The 22,469-nt window shown below is 42.3% G+C and overlaps 3 protein-coding genes across 4 annotated transcripts; 2 read left to right on the top strand and 1 right to left on the bottom strand.

The window, feature by feature from the left end:
* Positions 1–131: 131 nt before the first annotated feature.
* calua (calumenin a) lies at positions 132–4,388 on the top strand. Of its 2 annotated transcripts, none has more exons than XM_053864012.1 (7): positions 132–238; positions 1,150–1,368; positions 2,979–3,160; positions 3,229–3,395; positions 3,473–3,533; positions 3,606–3,808; positions 4,005–4,388. In XM_053864012.1, exons 2-7 carry the CDS (start codon positions 1,151–1,153, stop codon positions 4,107–4,109), a joined length of 936 nt encoding a protein of 311 aa, XP_053719987.1. In that variant the 5' UTR covers positions 132–238; position 1,150; the 3' UTR covers positions 4,110–4,388. The 2 variants fall into 2 exon arrangements, with proteins under 2 accessions (XP_053719987.1, XP_053719986.1); XM_053864011.1 differs by having other exon boundaries at positions 2,979–3,172.
* Positions 4,389–4,392: 4 nt separating this feature from the next.
* opn1sw1 (opsin 1 (cone pigments), short-wave-sensitive 1) lies at positions 4,393–7,141 on the bottom strand. The gene is made up of 5 exons (XM_053864009.1): positions 6,774–7,141; positions 6,549–6,717; positions 6,263–6,428; positions 5,323–5,562; positions 4,393–4,666 (listed from the first exon to the last, which is right to left on the bottom strand). Exons 1-5 carry the CDS (start codon positions 7,111–7,113, stop codon positions 4,556–4,558), a joined length of 1,026 nt encoding a protein of 341 aa, XP_053719984.1. The 5' UTR covers positions 7,114–7,141; the 3' UTR covers positions 4,393–4,555.
* Positions 7,142–10,603: 3,462 nt separating this feature from the next.
* tnpo3 (transportin 3) lies at positions 10,604–21,906 on the top strand. Its single transcript, XM_053862271.1, has 23 exons — positions 10,604–10,844; positions 12,075–12,275; positions 12,601–12,674; positions 13,411–13,567; positions 14,307–14,450; positions 15,191–15,366; positions 15,442–15,580; positions 15,662–15,808; positions 16,090–16,197; positions 16,267–16,358; positions 16,906–17,045; positions 17,292–17,483; positions 17,822–17,913; positions 17,986–18,062; positions 18,141–18,201; positions 18,410–18,550; positions 18,855–18,971; positions 19,043–19,137; positions 19,215–19,371; positions 20,009–20,176; positions 20,256–20,368; positions 21,070–21,157; positions 21,412–21,906. The coding sequence occupies exons 1-22, from the start codon at positions 10,725–10,727 to the stop codon at positions 21,128–21,130; spliced, it is 2,772 nt and encodes a 923-aa protein (XP_053718246.1). The 5' UTR covers positions 10,604–10,724; the 3' UTR covers positions 21,131–21,157; positions 21,412–21,906.
* The last annotated feature ends 563 nt before the right edge of the window (positions 21,907–22,469 follow it).

The raw sequence follows: 22,469 nt of genomic DNA, 5'->3' as shown, positions 1-22,469 counted from the left end.
GACGTTTCCTCCTAGCCTCAGCCAATCACATGGGAGCACGATGAGCGTCCCGCAAAACGTCCCCTGTTCAGGAGCTCATGCAGGCGTTGTCCAATGGCGTGCAGCGAGAAGTTTCCAGAGAGAGCTGATTGGTCGAGAGGGTAAGGAAGTGTTTCGGGATAAAGCGATGATGTGACGGAGGACTGGAGGAAGAAGTGAGAATCTCAGAAGTCTGGAAGATCCACGCATCAGAGGACAGGTGAGCGTTACTCTCTTGTGGTCTATTTTGCAGCTCTTTAACTGAAGCGAGCCTCCTGTTAGTTACTAGCTTTACCTGATCTGTACCTACTTTAGCTCACTTAATAGTGTAAACATAAGTTTCATATATTGATTCGAAATGATGGCTCATGGTAAAGTGTGTTTTCCATGAGATGCTTTGAGCTGCAGAAGCTAGAGAGTCGGATGAGGGCATCTCGGTGGCACCACTGATTCCATGCTGGAAAATAATGCATGCAGTAAATAACTAATTGTGTTTATCTTATTCAATCCCAAGGTGGTAAGAGGTTTGCCTTCTGTTTCGGGAGTTCCATATTTGCCCATCATCACCCATAACTATCTTTAAATGATGGGTGCCGGGACTTTTCAGTGATCTAGCAGAGATTGAATCTCCCCACTTCGTCCTGACTTCGCCCCATGGCACCCTCCCAAAATGCCACTCTAACCACCAAAACTCGAAAAAGCAGTCTTCCAAGTGAAGTCGCTGAGTCAAGCGTATATGATGAAGTCCTTACCCTTTCCTCGAAACAGACGTTACCCACCAGGCAGGTTTGCTGCAAATATTTCGTATAAAATATTTCATCCTTCCTGCTCTGCGCTGTCCACATTTCAACTGGTGAAAGAAGGAATGTCACTGCCACTCCCACGTACCCTGCTCCCCAAAAGCAGCAATCCATATATTGTTCATGAAATATCTCAGCCTCCATAGTTCAGAAATCAGTATTATTTTTGTTATTTTGTATTCAGTCAGATTTTCTTAGAAAATCTGTCACTGTCACTGTGACTGTTTCAGATCTTTTGGAGTGAACTGCTGTTAGTCAAGTCAGTTACTTTGCTCTATATTTAATGTGACATAATAAAATAGTGATGTAAAGCAACCTGTTTTCCTGCCAGGATGTTTAGGCCGGTGTTGATGTGTCTGGTGCTCTGCATCGTCTATGGCAACAGCAAACCAGCAGAGAAGAAGTCTCGCATCCACCCGGATGAACGTCTCAGCAAACTTGAACATGACGATGACAAAAACTTTGACTATGACCACGAGGCCTTTTTAGGTGAAGATGAAGCGAAGACCTTTGACACTCTAGCCCCAGAGGAGAGCCGGCGCAGACTAGGGTGAGTAAATATTGAAGTGAAGTGAACTGATGTGTTGTAAGCAAAACACAAACTATTGATGCTTTAAATCTCTACAAGTCACTCTCCTCTCCTCTTCAAGTAGCGATTTATATTTACTTTCCAAGCACAAGTTTAGAATGAACCACTATAAAAAGGCTGAAGGTGTTTAGCGTGGGCATTCTGGGGCAAAATATTGTCAGACAGGAGTCAGTGCTTTACAATCATTAGTTACTGGCTAATATGCTGCCGATAAAATTGTTAAAGTTATAGTTAAAAATCACATTATTTGTGATGGACTGCGGCCCTTGATCTACAAACCAGAAATGCGACTTTTTAATAACCAATTTGATTTGCATAATTGAGCACAGAAACGGTGTCCACATTTGTAGACAGAGGGATGTTCACTGTCGCAGTTGAATCATTTAGAACCAGTTAAACAAGTTTGGCTCTTCTTTTGCAGTTGAACCCATTTTTTTCATTCTTGATCCAGCTGGGCGATTGTGCCACAGGGCATCATGGGAGTTTCCAATGTTTAGGAAACGAGTCTTTTGATTGAGCGGTGTTTGGTTAGCTTGTGTTTGCAGAATTCATATGTGGATTTTTCATCTTTGATTGATGTCATTATGGGGAGCCGTTGAAGAACTTCGAACAGAGTTGTTTGCCCTGGGTTAGTACTAAGTTCTGGTGGAGTTTAAATGCTGCAGGATTTTGTCATGCTGTGCCAGATTATGTGAACGCCTTATTCCAAGAGTTGAACCTGATGTCTCATATTCATCGTTGGAGATACAGTCATTAGTTGTGAAGTAGTGTCTCCTGCTCTCCTCCCACTTCTTCTGGTTAGGTGGCCACACTGGACAGGACTTAGCCAAATAAAATTTAAACTCTGAGGTGTGCAAACCAGGTCCCGGGGGCCACATGCAGCCCCTGTATAAATGCAGCCCTCATGAGGTCAGCACAAGAAATTAAAAATGAAATTGAAAGAAACTATTAAAGATAGTAAAGTAGTGCTTTTATATTTCACATGTTCATGTTTTTTCCATAGTTTGCATGTTATCAAGGTATTCACCACTTCCAATAATTGTGATCCAATCGCGTATTTTAACCATATGTCATGGCATAATTGGCCCTTTTTAATATTATTAAAGCAGCAAAAATCAAAGTGAATTAAACTCTTTTTCTCTGTTCTGTCTTTTGGCTTGATGGAAATGTAATTGCCCACCCCTGTTTTAGCTGCTTGAGTTCTTGAAGTAAGTGTGGGTGAGAATGAAAACTGATGTCATCACCAAGAACCAGAAAGCTTATGTTGTGAGTTTAGAGAAACAAACTTGCTTTGGTTATCCATATACAAGTCAAATATCTATATTGAATTGTGTTTTTTCAACTTTCCATTCATTCTGAAAAGGCCCCATTTCTTCATTTCTCTAGGTTAAGTGATGATACATGATAGTCAATTGTGGCTACCAAAGTTGCGCTCCTCAGTCAGGAGCACTGTTTATCTGTTTTACGGTGACAAACAAGTTTGTTTGAAATAATAATTGATCCCAGTTATAAAAACATTTGTACAGCCTTCATACAGGCGCCATAATGCTTCTGTTGTCTGCCCCGTGTAGAATTATCGTGACTAAGATCGACTCTAACTCGGATGGCTACATCTCGGAGGAGGAGATGAAGACCTGGATCCAGAATGCTCAGAAAAAGCACATCTTCGAGAGCGTGGATAACCAATGGCACGAGTACGACATGAATAAGGATGGACGGATCAGCTGGGACGAGTACAAAAACGTCACCTATGGTAGCTACTTGGGTAAGTCCTTGACATCCGTCCCGCATTTCTCTTCATTATCAGCTGGCTTTTCACAGAGGACCCACACACAAGCGATGGTTATGATTACAACCGCATGATGGCGCGAGACGAACGGCGCTTCAAGGTGGCTGACAAGAACGGCGATGGGAAGGCAGACAGAGAGGAGTTCGCCGCCTTCCTCTTCCCAGAAGAGAATGAGCACATGAAGGACATCGTGGTGCAGGTGAGGGTGAAGTCACTGACCCTCCTGTACCATCATAATGTCGATTGCTCCGTTACCGAATCCTGTCTCTTCCACAGGAAACAATGGAAGACATTGATAAGAACGGCGATGGCTTCATCGATCTGAATGAGTACATTGGTGGGTGAAACATTTAAACTGCAAATCTGTTTGTTGTGACCTTGATCCGATTTCCTCCTGTTGTGTCTTCAGGTGACATGTTCCAACCTGAATCAGATAAAGAGCCAGAGCCTGAATGGGTGGCATCTGAGCGAAAACAGTTTGCAGAATTCCGAGACAAAAATCACGATGGGAAGATGGACCGAGAGGAAACCCTGGACTGGATCTTGCCAAAGGACTACGACCACGCTGAGGCAGAGGCCAAGCATCTGTTGCATGAGGCCGATCAAAACGGGGTAAGAGCTTTATATTTTTTATCATCCGTAAACTCATAAAATGTTTCACAAACTTTGTGCGTTCTTTATAAAGGCAGTCATATAAATGGAAAATATAGGTCGATAATTGTGACCAAAAATGAGTTTTCAATGTTTTGCCATAAATGTCATATATAGTGGAACAAATGACTAAACCTTTTTTTTTTTGTGGTTTCAGGATGGAAAGCTCTCCTCTTCTGAAGTTGTGGAAAAGTACGACTTGTTTGTCGGAAGTCAAGTTACAAACTTTGGGGAGGCATTAATGAAACATGACGAATTTTAAAGACAAATAGCAAAATTTGGTTTCATCAGAGACATCATTGGATAAAATTATTTATGTATTTTTTGTGAAATTAACGGTAAATTATGACCAAAGTCTTGAAGCAACTTTTGCAGTTTAAGGTTCTTTATCAACTAAGGTGACAGTTTTTTTTTAAATTCTAATGTCCTTTTGGCTTGCTTGTAAACTGAACAATATATTTTTCATACATTGTTTTTTTTTACTTCATGTTACAGAGAAAATTGGAAACTTTTATTTAAATAAAAGGAGAAAAAGAACCCCAAAATGAATGTGCCATCTTTTTTTATTTGTTTTTTTTTTCTTTTATGCAGCAAAAGAAATAAAATAAAAGAGTTGAAACTTTGTATTTACATCGTGAACATGGTCCTTCCGAAGCAGATCTATTACTGAAATGTCTCTTCGTCTGAACTTGAGTGTCGGCCGGGCGACTAAGAAGCTGCAGACACTGAGGAGACTGAAGACGTCTCTGTCTTTGAAGAAACCTCTGAAGAATCGTCCATCTTCCTTCCGAAAACAAATTCCATGATGCAGCCGTGGAACTGAGGGTGAGACAATTTTCATGCGTAAGCGACGAGAGTTACTAGGGAGTTAGGTGTTCATCTTGTTGGACGACTTTTAGTTAGTTGGATTTAAGTCATAATAATGGGTTTGAAGTAAGGCTGGGACTTAAAAGATGAATTGACCACAGACATAAATAATGAACTGTTTCAAATAGCAGAGATTAAAATAAAATTTTTCAGTGCACGTATTCCAGGTGGATCACATTATGCACTGTGATCTCATAACCAAAACATCCATGATGAAACGTAAAAACGTGAGTAAAATGAGATTGTGCTGATGGTTGAAAAAAGTTAAAAAACCACTCGATAGAGGCTCTTTGTGCGGCAAAGTGAACACTCATCACTGTAACATTTCCATCATGAAGATTCTGGTATTAAATATAGAATAGACTAATTGCGACTAATTCATTATAAACCTCAAATTAATTAGATTTTTTAATCCACTAATCCTCAATTCTCTGGTCCCAGCCCTAGTGTAAAGCAAATGTCTTCTGTTAAGATAAAACAGATAAAAAGAAAACTGCAAACCGACTGTTTATCTAAGGCAAAACCACAAAACTAGTTACGTCTTGAGGAGCAGCCAATTCAATATTTTCTAAAATGTATTTCGATGAGATGATCAAACCGTGTCTTACCTGTTTGTTCATGAAGGCGTAGATCAGGGGGTTGTAGACACAAGCGCTCTTGGAGAAATAGGCTGGGATGGTGACAAGCCGATAATCTTTGCCTTCGGTTGAGGCGAAGCCTAAATAGGTAGCGTAGGCAGCATAGGGGCCGTAGCAGGAGACGAAGGAGCCCACCATGACAATGATCATCTTCGATACTTCCTTCTCTGCTTTCTGAGTTGATGCCGACTCTGTTTGCTGTGCCGCGACCTGAATAGACCGGGACAGGGATAGACAGGGAGGTGTTTATTACAGACACATCGACAAAGAAATGACTTTCAAATGATACTGTCAAACCTCCAATTTCTGACTTGGTAAACACAATTTAACTAGTCGTAATGTTGTAATGGTTTCGGTGCTGTGCTACTGTTCAGCGTAGTTTTTGTTGCCGTTGTTATGATGCACTGTACACTGGGGATTTTGTGGTGCATGTTAATAAAGCATCATTTAGTAACACAAAAAGCGCAACTAGCTCATTTCCACCCAGATAGACATGTATCCAACATTGTCATTTGTCAATAGGTATCATTTTTAAGCGTTTAAGATATGAACTTTGTGAGAGTAAAAAATAATGCAGATGTTTCTGCATTATTTTGTTGACGTCATTTCATTTACAACACACTATGGGAAACCACAGTCTCTCTCTTCTTTTTCTTTCAGCTTCTCCCTTCACTGGTCTCCCTCCATCTCACCCTGTCTACTGCTTGCTCTTCTCTCAAACCTACAGACTTCACGTCCACCTTCACCACGTCCATAAATCTCCTCTCTGTTCTTCCTCTCGACCTTCTACCTAACAGTTCCAACCTCAACATCTTCCTACCAATCTACTGGCTATCTCTCCTGTGTAAATGAAGCTGTTTTGTGCAGCATGTGGAGTGAACGTAAGGAAAGGAACTTGGGTTGAACTCACAGCCTTCAGAGCACTGAGTAACTGGGAGTAGGAGAAGATGATGATGGTGATTGGCATGATGAAGCAGGTGGTCAACAGGAAGTAGGTGTAGCTGGTGGTCCGGTATTCTTCATTGTGGCTGTACCAGTCCGGCCCACAAGAGCAGCCCAGGCCTTCAGGGATGTACCTGTCAACATAACAATGATTCTAAACAACATTATTTTTCACACACATTATCACTATGTCGTGACTAGATTGTCTTCTCACTTGGTCTTCATGCAAAAGCAGGAAGCACACACTCACTAACCTGCTCCAGCCCCAAAATGGCGGTGTGGCGCACCCTATGCCCATGAACCACGTGAAGCCCACGGCGGCCAGCGCGTGGTTACTGGTGAACTTGAACGCTCCGAACGGTTTACAAATAACAAGGTATCGCTCGAAGGACAACACAGCCAAAGACCAGGACGTCACCAAGCCTGTGGAGGTCAAAGGTTATCCATCACATCAGAGCCAGGCGACGGCGGAAACATACCTGCTATGGCTCCCACTGCAGCCTCCCATGCACATAAGGTGTACCCAAGGAAGTAGTAGCCCCAGGCGCTGGCCACAAACACTTGACTGACAGAAAAGGTGACGAAAACAAAGCCAGCAAAAGAGATATTGACTAGAATGTAGTTGAGCGGCACCCTGAGCTTCTTATACTTGATTGTCACCAGCAACACGACCGCATTCAACGGCGTCCCCACAAAAAACACGAAGCCCATGAAGATGGTCTGCAGGTGGAAGGCCCACATGGGGGCCAGGTGGTACTGTGGCCCCTCGAAGGGGTCCACCTTGGACACGTTCTCAAATAGGTGCCAGTGTTTCCCCATGGCGACTGTTTACATGACCATAGTGCAGCCCCTTTATAAACACTCATAAACCACTTAAGAGTTGAGATTAGGTTTATGAAGAGCCACATGGACGGATTAGCTCTCTGTTATCACATTCGGAGGACATTTACGGCATCACACGCTAATCTGCTTATAACTAGTCGGATCTCACCAGTCAAACTGTGGACAATTAAAGGTCAAACTAACACAAGAGGTAAATCTGGAGGAAGAATGACGCTGTCGCTTAATACAAGCTGCTGACAAATTCCTGCGGTTTTAAATCTCAAGGTTTGGTGACATGTAGTGATAGTTTGGGATTTATCTAACCTTTATTTAACTAGGTTTGTCCATTTTTGATCAGTGATCTTTTCTGTTTGGAATCCAGGCAACAACGTACAAATAACATACAAGATACAAACTACATTCAATTTCAACATCAGATTTTGGAGTTAGACTTCTGAATACAACATGTTCCAAGTAGTTGGAGCAGATGTTTAAGTTTCGGTTTTTATTTCTTATTTTATTTTTTGTGATTATAGAGTTTATAAATTTAGTCTGGTACAACCCTCTTAATTCTGCTTTGTCTGTAATTGTGTTTTTTAATGGTTTTACATTATATAAATAATTTTATTTCAAGACATCCAGAGTAGAAACAGGTAATTGCTGTAATATTTTAAAGAATAGTCGAGTGCATGTATTTCCCAAACTTAAAGATATTGTTGATGTTATTTGATTAATCACATTTTCAACAATTTTCAGTCATACAGTTCTGCACTCCGTGTCATCAAATTATTATGTTTCCCACATAATTGTCCACAGTTCAAGTTAAATGTATGAAATGTATATATTTCCATGTATATTCAATTGCACTACTTTTGTGATATATTGTATGTGACGATTTACTGAGCATCTAATAAATAAATATGATTCTTACAGTCATTTATCTGAACTTGCAGCTGACATTTCCATTTAAGAATCACATAAATCTATGTCATTTTAACATTTGAATTGATTTATTATTTTTTTATTTCTGCACATTTTTCTATAGTTTTGTAGCAGCGCATACCAAATGTATGCGCAGCATTTATCAGGACATGAAAATGTAGTGCAATATTCTGTGCTAATACAGAATAATCACACTCGGGCATTCATCAGGTATTTTGCATAGTCTAATGTGTGTCAGATTTTTTTTTTTTTACATTTAATCCCTTCTAATATCAGTATAGGTTTTTAATGTTAAAATATGCAATCAACATATGTTGTGTTACTTCAATATTTGCATGAATTCAATCATATCACCACAAACTGTGAAGAGATAAGCTCCAATTGTTTATTCCCCTTTATGGAATATTTATACTAGATTATCTATTTGTAGGCTAGAGATTTGTTTTCATCACCCCCCTGAATGTCATGATTCCATTCCTCGTGAAAGCATGCACTATAGCTGATGAAGTGATGCTGTTTATGAGCAGAGTCACTGCAATTATAAGTATAAAAGGGAGTACATTTTTTGTTTCTTCACAAATGTGTAAAAGCTTTTCAGATATTTGCTGCTTTCAAATGACTTTCCCTTGACTTTCCTGCTCATTTCTGCCTTACACAATAAATGAGAGTGACGTTTGTATTCATGTTTGTTAGTGTGTGTTTTTACTTTTGGCTTTTGATCCGCTCTCACTGTTAGGCAAAAGTCCGACAACATTTTCCGAGCCATTGCTTGTCTTATATAAAAGTTCTTACAGCTGTACAGCCATCAACTTAGGCTTGACTATTGAGATCAACAGGTGCTCCGCAACTCCAAAATCTGACATAAGAGCCTTTCATACATCTGTGTCTTCACCATCGATTCTAATCCGGATGCCCCAGCTTTACCTGGAGGTCAATCCTGATAATCCACAAATAAGAGACGGACAATTAGATTAGGGAGAAGGAGTCGGTAATGACCAGAGGTAAATCTGAGTACGGATAAAGCCCTAAATCTTTTGGAAATCTGTTTTAAAAAGCCTCTTGTTCGCCCGCGTGGGCTCATTCTTTGATACCAGAGAGGACTGGAGCGAGACCAACTCAGCTGTGGCTCTTCTTTCGTCTCATTCTCGTAGATGATGTCTCCAGCGCAGGGTCAACATCAGCTCTTCCCACTCTTGACCCTGACAGCTGCGGCCGTATTATAACCAGGCTGGTTATCTGATAAGCATGGGTATGATACGGCCTCAGTTTGGAGGTGAAATCACCAACGCAGGACACTCCAGCAACCTGAACATCTTCACGTTGCCTCTTCTTCAAAGGTATACAGACAAGATGCCATGGGAGTGATGCTTTATTGCCATTGTTTTAGATGTTATTGTACTTCCCAGACTTTTTCTCCTTTCGACGCGTATCCTGCTCCACCTGTAGCACATCAGGGTCACACTTTGCTACGGTACACGTTTGAGCTCATGGTCAAAAGCTTCGTCATGGCGTGCATCTCCTGCAGGCTTCATAGTTGAGTTCAACCCTGTATGATATAGTTATTTGTCACTGTTGTTTGTCCAAATTGAGACAATTTGGACAGTTGTTATTTTTGCATTGTCTTTTTGTTTGTATGCTTACGTCAGAGTGAGTTGCTTTAAGTTCTGTCTCGTCTAATAAAGTTCTGTCACCAAACACTTTGAAGAAGTACATCCTGGTCTCTTGGTTTTGTGTGATTACAAAACGCCGTGAATGGAAATAAATATGCATCACTTATCCTCGACTGGCTGAACATGATGAGGATGCGGCGCTGGTGGAGGGTATGTGTAGAAATTCAGAGAGTCAGAAGACATCCATGTTTTGAATCTAAAACAGTCATGAAAAGCAAAATGACAATATAGCTAATGAAAAAATTAAATTAGGTTGTTTAAATAAATATGTGCGTATGATGTCCAACGAAAAGAAATAATATAAAAATACAATTTTCCAAAAATCAGAAATGAGTATATCACAGACATGGCTGATATGGAGAAGGTTCAAAGTTAGGGATGCCAGACTCAGGTGCTCTGAACACGTGACAAATGTAGGTACAGGGCATGTAGTCGGTCAATGTTGGCGATGGAAATGAGAGGAGGAACTAATGAGGTTCATGGATGAGATAAAGGAAGGCAATGAACCATTGATCTTGAAAGTTCTGTAATAAAGAGATGGACAACCACTACAGTTTACCTATAACCCTGTTTTAAATTATTGTCTTTAAATTTTGGACCAAAGCTTGTCACGAACGCTCAGTATGTGTTTTTTATCAGCAACATTACATGTGGTCTACGCCAGAATATTTATAACAATTTGGGCTGTGTTGTAGGTATGTTTGGGATTGAGTGCCAAACGGTAATAGTTTGTTGGAAATGAAACGTCAAAGCACTTATTTTCGTGTCCAAAATCCAAGTGCACTTGGATAAAATAACATTTTCTAGAAAAATCGGAACGTCTGCGACGAAGCGGAACTAACGTTACCATTCGCGTTTCCTGTCGGGACGTTATTCCAGCTGCACGCGGGAAGCTTGTGCGAGATGGCGGTCGACATTTGGACCGCTTAGACTGTTTCACCGCCGCACTGATTGTTGCATTTTTGCCTTCTTCTCTTGCGTATTCTGAGCCGAGCCATGGAGGGCGGCAAGCCGAACCTGGCTCTGGTTTACCAGGCGGTCCAGGCCCTGTACCACGATCCTAACCCATCTGGGAAGGAGCAAGCGTCTGTGTGGCTTGGGGAGCTCCAGAGATCGGTAAGAAAATGGGAGAGGCCGGGAGCTCCGTGCGTGAGAGTGGCTGGCGAGGCGTGTGAAACGTGATCTGAGGCAGTATCGATGTCGTTTGTGTGGACCGGGTTATTTTTGTAAAAGTCACCGAAATCGGCGTGAAGTGCGCAGTCGCAGAAGTTAGCATCACAGCTAAGTGGCTCCTGTGCTCCTGGGAAATGAATGGATCAAAACATAGCACGCGAGTTGCGTGCTGCACGTTTGCCTTCTGTCAAGGCCCTGTTAATTAACGGAACATCTCCGTCTGTTTTAGCGCGATATGAGCTCGTATGACGAAGTCTTCGGTGTGTTAATGGGCCTGATGCTGTTCTTATAGCACATTAGCATGCTAACACACTGCTCAAGTAAAGTTTTAGACCACAAAACTACATTGCAGTAACCGGATATATGTTATCGCCTTGAGGATGTGTGAATCGCTGTACAATTAAAAGGCCACACGCTGTTAAAAACAAGTATTATCAGTGATAACCGTGATCCCCAGGGTGTGTTGACCAAACTACCATGTCGGGATATAATTTTTTTTAATGTCGTCTTACTGCATATCACTCTCGGATGACCGCCAAACATTTCACATTTGTCATGACAACACAATAACCTGTTGGTTTTGTTGGCCCACAACCATCAGCATTCACATGAGAAGTTTATTTGGATATGTCTGAGGAGTCAACATCTCTTATGAGTCAGGTTTTCCCTCTACACAAAACTGGTTTAATTCTTATCTTGTTAGATAAAGAAAGTTTATAGCTTGTATCTTTAGCTGAACACAAACTACGGAGTGAATCTTAAAACAACCGATTCAGCGTCTTAGTATAGTGGTCATGTGCTGAGCCAAATGAAAGACCACCATTTTAATTAATAACATATTATGCCAAGAAGAAGGTCATTGTCCATAGTATCTCAAAATAATTGATATAAACTAGTCCATGATTTATTTTTAGTCCTTGTGACCCAGTGACTATGAGCCTGAGCAACTGTAGGTGAATGAAATACTTGGACAAGCCATAATCTCAGTTGGAAAACAATAAATTGGATATAAAGTTCAATGAATGATAAAGAATTGTTAAAGTATGTAGCATGTTTCGACTGCCAATTGTATGTTGGTAGTAACATGAATTAAATGTATTTATGAACTTGGAGTCCCTTCCCATCGGTCATCCGATGTCCAGCTGTCCCATGATGTCTTCTACTCATCCTCAGATGTATGCCTGGGAGATCTCAGACCAGCTGCTGCAGCTCAAGCAGGACGTAGAGTCCTGCTACTTTGCTGCTCAAACCATGAAGATGAAGATCCAGACATCCTTTTACGAGCTCCCGCCCGACACTCACAATTCACTGCGAGACTCACTCCTGACTCATATTCAGAATCTTAAAGACCTGTCCCCCATCATCGTCACACAGGTAATGCTCGCAGGTTTGCTATTTAAGTAGCGTTAAGTATAACTATAAATAGTCTAATACAAAATATCCTTACAAAGTTGTGCTGTAATATTGCACATTAATGGTCAAATTAAGAGACAAGCTCACTTCATAGTGTGCAATGTATTTAGTCTTGATGTAAGAGTGTGATAATGTAACTTCTTGTTACAAAACAGGACGACCAGTGACACCAGCTCACACTAGATTATCATCGTCTTCCTTTCACAAGAGACGGTTGTGTCATGAACTAGGATGTTCATTGTGTTTGCTGCAAACTGATGATTTTGTGTGACTTTTCTTGAATCAGTTGGCTTTAGCGATTGCTGACCTCGCCCTGCAGATGGCCTCCTGGAAAGGATGTGTTCATACACTCATTGAAAAGTAAGACTTGTGGCTCTGAATGAATCTCCAAATTATTAACTGTTTAAGTGATTCACTCTTTTAGTTTGCTGATAATATTGCAATCTGTAGTGAGAGTAAAGATCAGCTGAAGGAGAAGCTGGAGAGCAATGAGCAATGCATATGTGCATATGAGAGAGCCAAGTGGACACGTGAAGTTTTTAATATTATGTGACAAATTTAAGTATTTAGGATCTGTCATTCATTGTGAGAGAGTCAAAGAGCTGTAGAGAGGAGTGCAGGCAGGTTGGAGCATGTTTACACGGGTGCTGTGTGAGACAAGAGTGGCACCTAGCGTGAAAAGGAAGCCATTTAGGACAGTAACAAGACCCGCCATGGTGTATGGCTTGGCCTAACAGGATGCAATGTTAGAAGTGTCAAGAGTTGAAGATGCTCCGATTTTCAATGGGAGAGACTAGGACAGCCACGATTGGGAATGAGTATATCACAGTGGCAAGTCATGAAGAAAGGTTTGACATTAAAGTCATATCAGAGAGGAGAGAAAGGAATCATGCCGAAGAGTGTTAGTAATTGATGTACCAGGCAGAAGAACTGGGTGAAGACAACCATTTAGGTTCATGGATGTGATATACGAAAAGGGGAACAGATGTGACTGGGGAAGATACACTAGATAGGTCAAGGTTGAGACTTGCTGTTGGACTTTCTTCTCTTATTGCAAAGCAGATGTATTTGACCTACGTGTGTAAATGCTCCTCAGGTACAACAATGACATCAGCTCCATGCCCTTCCTTATTGAGATTCTCACCGTACTACCAGAGGAAGTCCACAGCCGCTCGCTGAGGATCGGCGCCAATCGCAGGACTGAAATCATAGAGGATCTGGCTTTTTACTCCACCACTGTGGTCACTCTTTTGGTGAGCAAACCTTCTGTGAGATGTCTCTGATTTAGTATTGGCTTTTTAGTTTTTTGTTCCACTTCGCCAATAGACTGAAACAGACTGTAACCAAGCTGAAGGCACGAGAACAGTCCCAGCAATGAATGACCTATATCACTAACCTTTCCCGTAAATACCAATATTCCAACACACGCAAATATTTGTCATTGAAATACTACTAGTCATTTTCAATCTCTGATAAGAGAAGATGCTTAAACCCCCTGAAGTTAATTATAGCTTCTCTTGCATGTTTTGCCTTTGTTTACTCTGCACACTGAAAGGTCTTGCAACAAATTCCCAAAACAAATGAGGCAGGCGACCTTGGCCACTCTGATTACACCAAACACACAGGCTTGAATTTTCTTACCTCAACACAGTAGGGCCTGTTGGTCACATGACTGTAGATTCACACTATTGTGAGATTGTCAATACGATGTGCACAGTTTGACGAACACAGTAGCGCACTAGATATTAGTGTTGTAAATAGTTATTTAAAATAGAAAAAAGACACTAGTATTGCTGTTAACTATTGTAAAGTATTGTTTTGAAACTTCAAAATCGCGGGGGATTCATTTTATGGTCCACTATGTTGACTAGCCATTGCAGCCATATTAGACTCCTTGACTTTCAGAAGTGAATCATTGGTTAGGACAAAAAAATGATGTATTCTCTGCAATGTGACTGACAGTGTTTTTGATTTCCTGTTTGCTCTCTGTAGACGACGTGTGTGGAGAAAACCGGGAACGACGAGAAGATGCTCATTAAGGTGTTTCGATGTCTCAGCAGCTGGTTTAACCTGGGAGTTCTGGACAGTAATTTTATCGCCAGTAACCAGCTGCTCATGGTTCTGTTCCAAGTTCTGGTGAGTGCCACAGTAGGGCTGGACAATTTGGCCTGGAACTCACAGAACGGTGTGAAAGGAATCACAATTCAAAAGGCTACCAATGTTTGGTGCTCATTTATCAAGATAACGTCTGGGCAGTAAAACTGGTGTGTGGCTGAATCAAGAATCATAGTGATGTTCATTTCACACAGACTAAGCTAGTTTGCTGCTAACTGTTCAGGGGAAATGTCCCAAAGAACACCTAAATCTCACTTTTAAATGTTGCATGCTGTGTTCTGTTGTATGACACTGTGATGCATTCACAAACGGACTAGTCTCGCACTCTGTTAGGTTTATTGCACTTTCTTTTTCTGCATACTCAGTTACCGCACTCAGTCCTGTATATATCTGTGTGCAACGCCCTCTTGTTTCTCTCTCTGGGACGCCGTGCCCTCCTCCAATCCGAAGCATGCATACTGATTGGATGAGGATGACAAACCCGCCACATCCGACAACTGGGTCGCTACGATATTATGGAGGTGTAAATAGAGTTTGACTTGTAAATGGTGTGCATACAGTAACTATGTCATCAGTGCAATACTTTTCTATTTATGACAAGGTGATAAATGATTACCACTCACCTGTTTTACATGTGAATTTCGTTCACTGCTCTTTTATAGTCCCATGACTGAGACTTGTTTTCATGTTGACCATTTTTGGAACTGATCCTAGGTTGACTCATGATTTTCGATGCAGTAAAATGTGCTCCCCTGTTGCAGCAACAGGATGAAACCCCCACCAACCTTCACGAGGCCGCGTCGGACTGTGTGTGCTCGGCTCTCTACGCCATAGAGAACGTTGACAACAATGTGGGATTAGCGCTGCAGCTCTTCCAGGGTGTCCTGACGCTGGAGACAGCCTATCACATGGCTGTGGCTAGAGAAGATCTGGACAAGTGAGGAGGGGGCTGCTAGATTCTTTTGAATAACAACATGATTTTATCATTAACACGTTTTGTTTTTGTTGACAGAGTCCTGAACTACTGCCGAATCTTCACAGAGCTCTGTGAGACTTTCCTAGAAACCACAGTGAGGAGTCCGGGCCAGGGGATGGGAGACCTGAGAATACTGGAGCTGCTGCTGATCTGTGCAGGACACCCACAGTACGAGGTACCAACATGCCTGTGGTGTGATGTTTTTGTTCTCCAGTCCACCTTTTGCTAAATAAATACCATCCATTGTTGTGCTCAGGTGGTGGAGATCTCCTTTAACTTCTGGTACCGTCTGGGGGAGCACCTTTACAAGATCAACGACGCAGCTCTCCACTCCATCTTCAGACCCTATATCCAGAGACTTCTGCACTGCTTGGCCCGACACTGTCAGCTGGATTCAGACCACGTAAGTTGCAGTTCACTCTTCTACTGTCTAACACTGCCAGCACTGCATACTATCAAAAGTGACAATAAGTGTAATACTTCCAGAGTTTCCGAAAATTACCTCTTTTTTAAGGTGAACTCTCACTTGATCAAACCTATTAAAATGAAGTGAAAACATCAAAACAGTTTCAAAAAATCCTGGTGGAAACCCTGGAGTTCATCTGTAATTGATCAGCTACTTAAATACTTCTTGTTGTAGTTGTTTTCTCGGTGACTACTGTCTTCCTCTGCTGCCCCTCACAGGAAGGCATTCCAGAAGATACTGATGACTTCGGCGAGTTCAGGATACGGGTGTCAGATCTGGTGAAAGACGTAATTTTTCTAGTCGGTTCAATGGAATGTTTTACTCAGGTGAGCTCAGTGGGAAATACTTTAGCTTTTTTAACTTCCGATGTTTGGTTAAAAGATGTTTTTCTGCAGTTATATTCGACCTTAAAAGAGGGCAACCCTCCATGGGAAGTGACGGAAGCAGTACTCTTCATCATGGCTGCCATCGCTAAGAGCGTGGACCCGTAAGTATTTGGAGATAACCTTTTATTTTAAGTACGAACATTCCCAGTTGAGGTTCTGTGCTGCTGCTCTGTTTTTATTAGATGCATGTTTAAATGTGCCCTGTCTTGCATGTCCCTGTCCTCTGGCTGAGATGGACTCTCTCCCATTAGCGCTAGCTTGACATTATAAACAAGTGATCTATGTTGGTTCTGACTTATATTATTGGAATTGACACCAAAAATACAAATTTTGAACCCTTGAAATATGAAATATCTGGGCTAAGAATGCACCAAATGGGAATCAAATCGCCCTCTTTCAAACATGTCTGTCAGAAGCAATTCTTTTCCGCATCTGTAAAATAAACAGTCATGTGGCTGAACTGAGGTTCCAGTGGTATTTATGTTGCTTTTAGTATTTTAAGGCGAACGAGAAGTGAAAGGAATCACAACTTTGCCATAATAATTTCTTAGTTTAGCATTTTAGTGGTCATTTATTGAGTATGCCGGATCATATTATTTATATATTATTTGACTCTTGGATTAATGAAGACTGTGTTCTCTCATTCAGGGAGAACAACCCAACATTGTCAGAGGTGCTGCAGCAGGTGGTTCTGTTGCCAGAGAGTGTTCATATAGCGGTGCGGTACACGAGCATCGAGTTGGTTGGAGAAATGAGCGAGGTTGTGGACAGAAACCCCAGATATCTTGGTAAGAATTGCTTAAAGGGGCCCTGTTGTGCGGCTCTAGTGATCAAATCTCATACTCCAGGACGAGCTTTGCATCACAATGAATTTTTTTTTTGTCAAGTTAAAAGTCACACCACTTGACACTACAAAATGGACTACAAAATTTGCCATATTTGTTATTTTTAAAAGCAAATGGCATAGACAGCTTTCACACATGGAAAAGTAGAGCCCTGAGTGGGAAATGCTGACTGTTGTGTTTCGGTGACAGATCCGGTGCTGAACTACCTGATGAAAGGTCTGAGGGAGAAACCGCTTGCGTCTGCAGCTGCCAAGGCGATACACAACATCTGTTCAGTGTGCAGAGATCACATGGCACAACACTTCCAGGGCCTGTTGGACATTGCTCGCTCACTTGACTCCTTCGCTCTGTCGTCAGAAGCCGCCATTGGGTTGCTCAAAGGTAAAGCAGAGGCAGGAAGTTTACCTTCAGATCTGATGGGGTTACTGGTGGAAGGTAGAACACTGAGAAAGATAGTCATTCGCTGTCCTCACCAACATGCTGCCCTTTACAGATTATTTTTTTTAGACCTTTCAACAACTGGCTGTGTCTGTTTACAGATGGTGTTGCATTTTTTTATTGACAGTGCCATCAAATGCATTGAGTCAAAAAAATGCAAAAAGTCACGTCTCAGTTTGAAAGACTGTTTTAAAATGACCCGCAGACTGTTCTCTTGATGGTTTGGTTTTGGCTGCTTGTCAGTCGAGTCATTTGCTTGACTCTTTGACCTTCATGTGCAGGTACGGCTCTGGTCCTCGGCCGTCTTCCTCTGGAGAAGATCGCAGAATGTCTCAGCGACTTGTGTGCAGTTCAGGTCCTGGCGCTCAAAAAGGTCTGCCTCACTCACTTAACTCTTCCTTGGCGTCACTGAATTCAGTCATAATCTTTTTTTTTTTCCTCACAGCTTTTATCAGAACAATCAACAAACGGTAAATTAGCTGACCCGACCGTCTGGCTAGACAGACTCGCGGTCATTTTTAGGTGAGAACCGACCCAAATGTTGAGCTGCTCGGGCTAATGTTGAAGTGCTAATCGTGTTTCTACACACCCTTCTTACAGACATACAAACCCCATTGTGGAGAATGGTCAAACACATCCGTGCCAGAAGGTCATCCAGGAGGTTAGTCTCTCTCTCTCCCTCTCTCTCCCAAATGCATCTTGACTCTTAATTCAGTGGATATTCTGAATCGATTTCAAATATTGTTCATCGTAGTTGCAGACATTTTGCAGACTCGTGTATTTCATTGTGTCTGAATGTGTGATTATTCATGCACTCATGAGTGGAGATCGTAATGATGTTCCTCACTTGTGCCCTCTGACCGTCGTAGATCTGGCCGGTGCTGTCACAGACGTTGGACACTCATCAAGCTGACAACAGAATTGTGGAGCGGTGCTGTCGCTGCCTCAGGTTTGCCGTGCGTTGTGTGGGGAAAGGATCCGCCTCCCTGCTGCAGCCTCTGGTCACACAGGTCAGACACCCAGGATGTGGATGCTACTTTTGCTCTTAGATTTCTGATGAGATCCATCAGTTATTTCAGTCTGCTCAATTGTGTCATTTTTGTTTTTTTTAAAGACATTTGAATATTTTATTAAATCTTTTCAAAGCAAATCTGCTTTTTGTTAGCTCCTCTAATAATATTGGATACTGTTGGACATTAAGTTGTTGCATGTCCTCAGATAAAATAAACGGTGATGCTTTTTTCACGAATGTGTGAAATTCAAGAGTCTGTCTCTGTGTCTTACTTGTTAAGTAAGCCTCCTTTTTGTTTGCAGATGGTGAGCGTTTATCAAGTTTACCCACACTCGTGCTTCCTGTACCTGGGCAGCATCCTGGTGGATGAGTATGGGATGGAGGAGGGCTGCAGACAAGGGTTATTGGATATGTTGCAGGTGAGACACAAACACACAAATAAAGGATTGATACGTGATACCAGCGAGGCTTGTCTCACTCTCTCTGGCAGGCTCTGTGCATGCCGACCTTCCAGCTGCTGGAGCAGCCAAATGGACTGAGGAATCACCCCGACACAGTGGATGACCTCTTCAGACTGGCCACCAGGTGAGACGCATGAGACGTAGCCACGTTAGTCTCCATGTTTCCACCGCTTATCCTCTGACATTGATGCGTCTGTGCAGGTTTGTCCAGAGAAGCCCCGTCACTTTACTCAGCAGCAGCATCATCGTTCACATCATCCAGTGCGCGATCGCCGCCACTTCCCTGGACCACCGGGACGCCAACTGCAGCGTCATGAAGTTCGTCCGCGATCTGATCCACACTGGCGTTGCCAATGATGTAAGTGAACCGGGTCGAAGCACAGCTTAAGCAAACCATGATCATAATAAGCAGATATACAGTAAAAGTTCTCCCTTGAGACCTTTTAAAGACTTTAAAAAACACATTCATGTAAAGATCTTGTTTCGTTTTACGTATTTTTCCTTTTCATTTCTTTAAAATTTTTAAAAATTCTCTTGTAACTATAGTGATCTTTTGTGACTTCTCATCTTCTTTTTATTCATGTTTCACTCTATTATTATTGTCATTACATTTTTTTTACATTTACGTATTTTCCATTTATTGATGGTCTTTTGGTCTTTTATAGTCATTTAGTATTTTAAATTGTAGCATTTTTAATTTACCGTTTCCCCCTAATAAATCCTTATTTATATCATTACAGTTACTTATTTACCTCTTAAATGCCTTTTTTCCAATTTTATTTATTTATTTATTTATTTTTTACTTGGTGACCGCCCGACGCGACATTCCTGTCTGTGCACTGCTAAACAGATTGAATTGCCCATCCCTGCTCTTTATCTAGGACATGGACAGCACTTGCATGTATGGTGGCTTTTATACACAAAACATGGACAATTTCCGTGGCAACTTGCTCTTGGGTTGGTCATTCAGGCTTAATAATGTTGTGTGTCCACAGCACGAGGAGAACTTTGAGGTGAGGAAGCAGCTGATTGGTCAGGCCATGGATCAGCACGGTCAGCAGCTCATCACACAGCTGATGAACTCCTGCTGCTTCTGTCTGCCGCCGTACACGCTGCCTGACGTGGCCGAGGTGCTGTGGGAGATGATGACCTTTGACCGGCCGGTGAGTCTTCCCTTCTTCTCCACCAGGTGTCACTGCCTCTCCTCTTGTCTTGCCTAACTCTGTCCCTGCATGGCTGCAGACGTTCTGCCGCTGGCTGGAGAGTGCACTGAAGGGTTTACCCAAGGAGACGTCAGGCGGGACCGTGACAGTGACTCACAAACAGCTGACCGACTTCCACAAGCAGGTCACCAGGTGAGGCACCCCAGAACATGAATCGCCGGCTGTCAATGACTTCATCTGCGACTCATTCAGGGGCGTGGAAGGCAGTTTTGATCCAGACTCTGCATGGTTCTGATATGTGTTCAGACCTGTTGATGTGGAGGTGGAACGCTGCTAATCATGACCCAGGTCCAGACTTGTTCAAGAATGACTTGACATTTTTCCAAATTTAATGTGACAAACATTTCCAGACGAGACCCAGATTCTCAGGAGGTTTTGGATTTGCTCACAGTGCCATGTCTGTTTATCAGAGAAATATTAAGATCATTTTACAGTTCCTTTATTGACAGTCTCTTGCAATAAGGTGGACACGGAGCCCCGGGGACATCGCCCAAAGGTGCACCCTTGGAATTTGAACTCTGAACCACCTGTCCAAGAGTCAATGTTGGGAGAATCTAGCCTCAACTACATAGATTGTTTTGGAGTTTTCTACCTCGAGGAATGCTTGTGTAAATCCCCTATCCCAGCACTGGTTAAATGATGTGCAGCTGGAAGGTTGACAAATGTGCACTGAGAAGAGCACCTCCTCCGGGAAAGGAAGTTCACTATTACTTCATGGTGCATTACTGCTGTTTTAATAACTTTGCTGTTATCGGTCGTAAAGTGAGTCACACTGTAACATGCTGAGTGTGTAGGCCGTGCTCAGGAATTGAAACTGTTGTCGTCTTGTGCAGCGCTGAGGAGTGTAAACAAGTGTGTTGGGCCATCAGAGAGTTCACCAGACTGTTCCGATAGCTGGGACGTTCACTCAACACACACCAGGTGAGTCTCACCCTCTCCTCTAAGCTTTGAAAGAAAAAATATTGACGCAGGTGGTTCAGGTCTCGTGGTGCTGATGTAAAAATACTGTCTGTATCCTTGCTTTTGTGATACTTTAATTCCTGGAACTAATTCTCAAATTCAGCTTTGGTTCTAGAACTTTGAATCATATGCTTCAGTTCTGGCAGGTTCCCTGTCAATTGAAGCCTTTCCACCACACGACGAGCATGATGATATCACACCTTTTGCTCCTTCAGGTCAAATCTTCATTCAGCGGTGAAACTGTAGTTGAGGATCAGAGACGGGATGGAGGCGGGACTTTGAATGTGACACTCATACGATGGACTGTTTGGACCGACTGACGGAAAAAAAAGGGGAAGGGTCGGCCCCCCTGACCTCACCTGCAACAGGTGTCGGGTGGTCGGGTCCAGGAGGCGGAGTCATCTGTAATTCGAAGGATGTGCCTGGTCGACTGTTTTTAAGAGAAGATTTATTTTTGGTTGTGCTGATTTTTGTCGGTGCCATACTAAGAGCCTCTAGTCAATGCGCGATGCCGTCGGCCCGACGAGCTCCGCGCGGAAACTTCACGTTGGAGGACCCGGCATCATCTTTGGACTTTTTAAATAATCGGTTTACTTTTAGTTGTTTTGCCACAAAGTGAGACACTCTGAACTCTGAGGGGGTCAGGTGAACTGACATGATGATATCATCGATCATGTAGCCTTGTTGTAACCAATTAAACAACTCAAACAACAAGCCGGAACAACACGTCCGAGTCAGTTTGTGCCACTTTAAGGTCGAACAGAAGAGGTCTTGACATTTCCTGGTGTCGTGGCCGTGTTGCCTCTTTCTGTGTCTCTGAATAAGAATTTCTTCCAGACAAACCTTTAACCATTTACACTCATTTTGGCTGTGTTCCAAATCTGGCTCGCAACTGAAAGTGGAATGCATCACTGGTTTACTAATGTATCTAAAGTTTTCTCAGCCCTTCTGTTAGTAAGAAAGTGAAACTTGGACTTTCCCCAAGTCCGATATACTCTCTCCTCCTGGTTCTTGATTTCCATTGTGGGACCCAATGCGTCCCTCATACTTAAGAAACTCTAAGAAGTTATAGGTCACCCACCTTTACATCGAGTATCAACACTGCCCACATCATTCTTTCCGAGATGATGCAGTGGCAGTCTGACTGCTAGTTTTACAGATATTACAAAGCTGCTCATCTTCTCTGCCCTGCAAGCCTGGAGGTCCCTTCTCAAAGATCTTATTCAGATGTTTTGCCTCTTCCTCCACACAATCGGGTCGTAATTCATCCACT

Source organism: Synchiropus splendidus, chromosome 4 (genome assembly GCF_027744825.2).
Source record: "Synchiropus splendidus isolate RoL2022-P1 chromosome 4, RoL_Sspl_1.0, whole genome shotgun sequence".
Taxonomy (NCBI): domain Eukaryota; kingdom Metazoa; phylum Chordata; class Actinopteri; order Syngnathiformes; family Callionymidae; genus Synchiropus; species Synchiropus splendidus.
This window is presented reverse-complemented; position numbering and strand designations above follow the sequence as displayed.